Source organism: Oncorhynchus mykiss, chromosome 7, assembly GCF_013265735.2.
Source record: "Oncorhynchus mykiss isolate Arlee chromosome 7, USDA_OmykA_1.1, whole genome shotgun sequence".
In the NCBI taxonomy this organism is placed as follows: domain Eukaryota; kingdom Metazoa; phylum Chordata; class Actinopteri; order Salmoniformes; family Salmonidae; genus Oncorhynchus; species Oncorhynchus mykiss.
In genome coordinates, this window is record NC_048571.1 from 4,917,644 (window position 1) to 4,923,177 (window position 5,534).

At 36.8% G+C, this 5,534-nt stretch overlaps 1 protein-coding gene across 1 annotated transcript; it reads right to left on the reverse strand.

The window, feature by feature from the left end:
* Positions 1-1,293: 1,293 nt before the first annotated feature.
* Positions 1,294-4,697, reverse strand: LOC118965335 (uncharacterized protein C17orf98-like). The gene is made up of 2 exons (XM_036984389.1): positions 4,370-4,697; positions 1,294-1,451 (listed from the first exon to the last, which is right to left on the reverse strand). The coding sequence occupies exons 1-2, from the start codon at positions 4,695-4,697 to the stop codon at positions 1,294-1,296; spliced, it is 486 nt and encodes a 161-aa protein (XP_036840284.1).
* Positions 4,698-5,534: the final 837 nt, after the last annotated feature.

Genomic DNA, 5,534 nt, shown 5'->3' on the forward strand with positions numbered 1-5,534 from the left:
TGACCAAAAGTATGTGGACACCTGCTCATTCCAAAATCATGGGCATTAATATGGAGTTGGTTCCCCCTTTGCTGCTATAACTGCCTCCACTCTAATGGGAAGGCTTTCCACTAGATGTTGGAACATTGCTGAGGGGACTTGCTTCCATTCAGTCACAAGAGCATTACTGAGGACGGCCACTGGTGTTGGGTGATTAGGACTGGCTCACAGTCGGCATTCCAACTAATCTCAAAAGTGGTCAATGGGGTTGAGGTCAGGGCGCTGTGCAGGCCAGTCAAGTTCTTCCACACCGATCTCGAAAAAACTATTTCTGTATGGACCTCGCTTTGTGCATGGGGGCATTGTCATGCTGACACAGGAAAGGGCCTTCCCCAAACTGTTGCCACAAAGATGGAAGCACATCCGTTATTCCTCTCCCACTAAACTTTACAGCCAAACCCAGATTTGTCCGTCGGACTGCCAGATTCATCAGTCCAGAGAACGTGTTTCCATTGCTCCAGTCCAATGGCGGCGAACTTTATATTTTTTATACATCTGTCAGCAACGGGTGTGGCTGAAATAGCCAAATCCACTACATTGTAAGGGGCGTCCACATACTTTTGTATATATAGTGTACATCAATGATGCTACCTGAAATCCATTGTCTGTGACAGTAGCCTATAGCAGTCTGTGACAGTAGGCTATAGCAGTCTGTGACAGTAGGCTATAGCAGTCTGTGACAGTAGGCTATAGCAGTCTGTGACAGTAGGCTATAGCAGTCTGTGACAGTAGGCTATAGCAGTCTGTGACAGTAGGCTATAGCAGTCTGTGACAGTAGGCTATAGCAGTCTGTGACAGTAGGCTATAGCAGTCTGTGACAGTAGGCTATAGCAGTCTGTGACAGTAGGCTACAGCAGTCTGTGACAGTAGGCTATAGCAGTCTGTGACAGTAGGCTATAGCAGTCTGTGACAGTAGGCTATAGCAGTCTGTGACAGTAGGCTATAGCAGTCTGTGACAGTAGGCGATAGCAGTCTGTGACAGTAGGCTATAGCAGTCTGTGACAGTAGGCTATAGCAGTCTGTGACAGTAGGCTATAGCAGTCTGTGACAGTAGGCTATAGCAGTCTGTGACAGTAGGCTATAGCAGTCTGTGAACAGAATATTACTATTGTGATATTATCACCCCAGCATTAAGCAGTGATAAACAGGCATAAATAATGACTCATCAAGTTATAGGGTGACATTCTCTGGACGCATTTATTGTTGCTCATTGGAACTTCATAATGATGATGATACCTTTTCGGGTCGTTGGACTCAATGGAGTTGGAACGTGGTCACCTCTCCGAAGCTGGACGGGTTCCGCCGGAGGTTGGGCGTGTTGCGCCGAAACCCAAACCGCCCGTTGTAGCCTATCAGCGACTTGATGTCCGACATGAGACCACTGTGGTTGCTCACCTGCTCTCGGGAGTGACCTGTCCGGTGCAGAGACAAGATACCAGTGACTCTGAGCAATGATGATGATAATGTAAAACCTGTATAGATGATGAATCCCATGTAGGCCTACTGATGTAAAACCTGTATTGATTATGAATTCCATGTAGGCCTACTGATGTAAAACCTGTATTGATTATGAATCCCATGTAGGCCTACTGATGTAAAACCTGTATAGATGATGAATCCCATGTAGGCCTACTGATGTAACACCTGTATAGATGATGAATCCCATGTAGGCCTACTGATGTAAAACCTGTATAGATGATGAATCCCATGTAGGCCTACTGATGTAAAACCTGTATTGATTATGAATCCCACTGCTACTGCTAAATAAAAGTAACTTGATTTATTGAATAGAATAGAAGAGCATGTCAGCAGGGTATAGAATAGTTTCTTCAGAATAGAACTGTAGCCTATTCTTCAGTCTCCTCCAAACTGTTTGTCACTTCACATAGCCTATAGGCCTATCTCCCCCATCCTTAATTCGATAGGTCAAAGCAATGGCATGCCTTGATTATTTCCACCTGGTGGCCAGAAAAGCCACCACCTGTAAAAAAGTAGCTGTGGATAAGAGTCAGCTAAATGACCAAATGATACAATGTAAATGTAAACTTATTTCTCTGATTCTGTGGACCTAATTTGATGTCAAACAGGACATATTATGAATCCCGTTTAATGCAAATAAATAAATAAAAAATAGAATAGAACAGCCTATATAATAGAATAGAATATCCTATAGAATAGAACAGCCTATATAATATAATAGAATATCCTAGAATAGAATAGAACAGCCTATATAATAGAATAGAATATCCTAGAATATAATAGAACAGCCTATATAATAGAATATAATATCCTAGAATATAATAGAACAGCCTATATAATAGAATAGAATATCCTGGAATAGAATAGAACAGCCTATATAATAGAATAGAATATCCTAGAATATAATAGAACAGCCTATATAATATAATAGAATATCCTAGAATAGAATAGAACAGCCTATATAATACAATAGAATATCCTAGAATATAATAGAACAGCCTATATAATAGAATAGAATATCCTAGAATAGAATAGAACAGCCTATATAATAGAATAGAATATCCTAGAATATAATAGAACAGCCTATATAATAGAATAGAATATCCTGGAATATAATAGAACAGCCTATATAATAGAATAGAATATCCTAGAATATAATAGAACAGCCTATATAATATAATAGAATATCCTAGAATATAATAGAACAGCCTATATAATAGAATAGAATATCCTGGAATAGAATAGAACAGCCTATATAATATAATAGAATATCCTGGAATATAATAGAACAGCCTATATAATAGAATAGAATATCCTAGAATAGAATAGAACAGCCTATATAATAGAATAGAATATCCTAGAATAGAATAGAACAGCCTATATAATATAATAGAATATCCTAGAATAGAATAGAACAGCCTATATAATAGAATAGAATATCCTAGAATATAATAGAACAGCCTATATAATAGAATATAATATCCTAGAATAGAATAGAACAGCCTATATAATAGAATAGAATATCCTAGAATATAATAGAACAGCCTATATAATATAATAGAATATCCTAGAATATAATAGAACAGCCTATATAATAAAATAGAATATCCTAGAATAGAATAGAACAGCCTATATAATATAATAGAATATCCTAGAATAGAATAGAACAGCCTATATAATAAAATAGAATATCCTAGAATATAATAGAACAGCCTATATAATAGAATATAATATCCTAAAATAGAATAGAACAGCCTATATAATAAAATAGAATATCCTAGAATATAATAGAACAGCCTATATAATATAATATAATATCCTAAAATAGAATAGAACAGCCTATATAATAGAATAGAATATCCTAGAATATAATAGAACAGCCTATATAATAGAATAGAATATCCTGGAATAGAATAGAACAGCCTATATAATAGAATAGAATATCCTAGAATATAATAGAACAGCCTATATAATAGAATATAATATCCTGGAATAGAATAGAACAGCCTATATAATAGAATAGAATATCCTAGAATATAATAGAACAGCCTATATAATAGAATATAATATCCTAGAATAGAATAGAACAGCCTATATAATAGAATAGAATATCCTAGAATAGAATAGAACAGCCTATATAATATAATAGAATATCCTAGAATAGAATAGAACAGCCTATATAATAGAATAGAATATCATAGAATATAATAGAACAGCCTATATAATAGAATATAATATCCTAGAATAGAATAGAACAGCCTATATAATAGAATAGAATATCCTAGAATATAATAGAACAGCCTATATAATAGAATAGAATATCCTAGAATAGAATAGAACAGCCTATATAATAGAATAGAATATCCTAGAATATAATAGAACAGCCTATATAATAGAATAGAATATCCTAGAATAGAATAGAACAGCCTATATAATAGAATATAATATCCTAGAATATAATAGAACAGCCTATATAATAGAATATAATATCCTAGAATATAATAGAACAGCCTATATAATAGAATAGAATATCCTAGAATAGAATAGAACAGCCTATATAATAGAATATAATATCCTAGAATATAATAGAACAGCCTATATAATAGAATATAATATCCTAGAATAGAATAGAACAGCCTATATAATAGAATAGAATATCCTAGAATATAATAGAACAGCCTATATAATAGAATAGAATATCCTAGAATAGAATAGAACAGCCTATATAATAGAATATAATATCCTAGAATATAATAGAACAGCCTATATAATAGAATATAATATCCTAGAATAGAATAGAACAGCCTATATAATAGAATAGAATATCCTAGAATATAATAGAACAGCCTACCTGCTCCGGAAGTGTTCCTCAGGTCTAGGGACTTTTGGGCAGCGGCGCTCTTCAGTTCCTTGTTCTCGGTCTTCTGCGGGACCCTCCGCACCGACGGGGTGGTCTTCTGTGGGACTCTCTGCACCGACGGGGTGGTCTTCTGTGGGACCCTCTGCACCGATGGGGTGGTCGTGTAGCCCGCAGCGTGGGGGTCATTGCGTGCGTCGTACCCGGGGAGCACCGACCAGAGCCGGGGGCGCATGTGTTCATACCCGAGCGCAACCGAACTGACAGCGATGCAGTCGAGCACGAACTTCTGCTCGCGCTTCTCAGGCCCAGAGTGATTCATTTTAGGCAATGCAACTCTGAAATGACAAAATATATAAAATCAGTCCACATTCAATATATACAAATTAGGCACAAAGCCTTTTAAAATTAGACTTGGCTACTAAAATTAAATCATTTAAAAAGCGGGTCAGATTCGGGCCAAAGTGTGCAGTTTTTTAAAAGTTGTTTTTATTTCACCTTTATTTAACCATGTAGGCTAGTTGAGAACAAGTTCTCATTTGCAACTGCGACCTGACCAAGATAAAGCATAGCAATTTGACACATACACCAACACAGAGTTACACATTACACAGCAGTGTGTGTTATTATACTTATGACCCAAATTCCAAAAATGTACGGAGGACATGAATAGCCAAAAACACTCACATGAACAATCACAGCAAAAGCACGTAAAATCAACCCTCACTCCCCGGTCAGTTGTGCACCTGCCAATGTGCTCGTTTACACTTTACTTCAAAAGCCTGCTGAATGACGCACATTTAAGTCTTTATTACGTTTCAGCAGATATAGCTGGGAAAATTGCTTCACAAGAGGGATGCCAATGCACAATTGCTCATCTACCATTTTTGGTTAAATCGGTCTCAGAAATACAGGGACAATTTTCATGACATGAGCTATCTGGATTCAACTCGGAAGGGATCCTTAAAGTCATTATACAGGCCTATTTGCTTTTAGAAGACATGCTAAAGTTAAAATAAACGAAGTTTCTAAACTTTGGCCCCAGCGCCTGTCGCTGCGGGGGGTGCAAGTGGCTATTGTGACGTCGCTCGTAGCAACAAGGTCAGTGTTGGAGTTGCGCGCCCGGGTGCATTTCGCATCGAGATTTATCACCCGAGGA

Bases quoted from the DNA above. Each gene is read 5' to 3' on its own strand.
- LOC118965335 (XM_036984389.1), bottom strand. From the start codon at position 4,697: ATGAATCACTCTGGGCCTGAGAAGCGCGAGCAGAAGTTCGTGCTCGAC. The intron at 1,452-4,369 runs GTAGGCTGTTCT...TGCACCGGACAG, and splicing joins GAGGAACACTTCCGGAGCAG to GTCACTCCCGAGAGCAGGTG.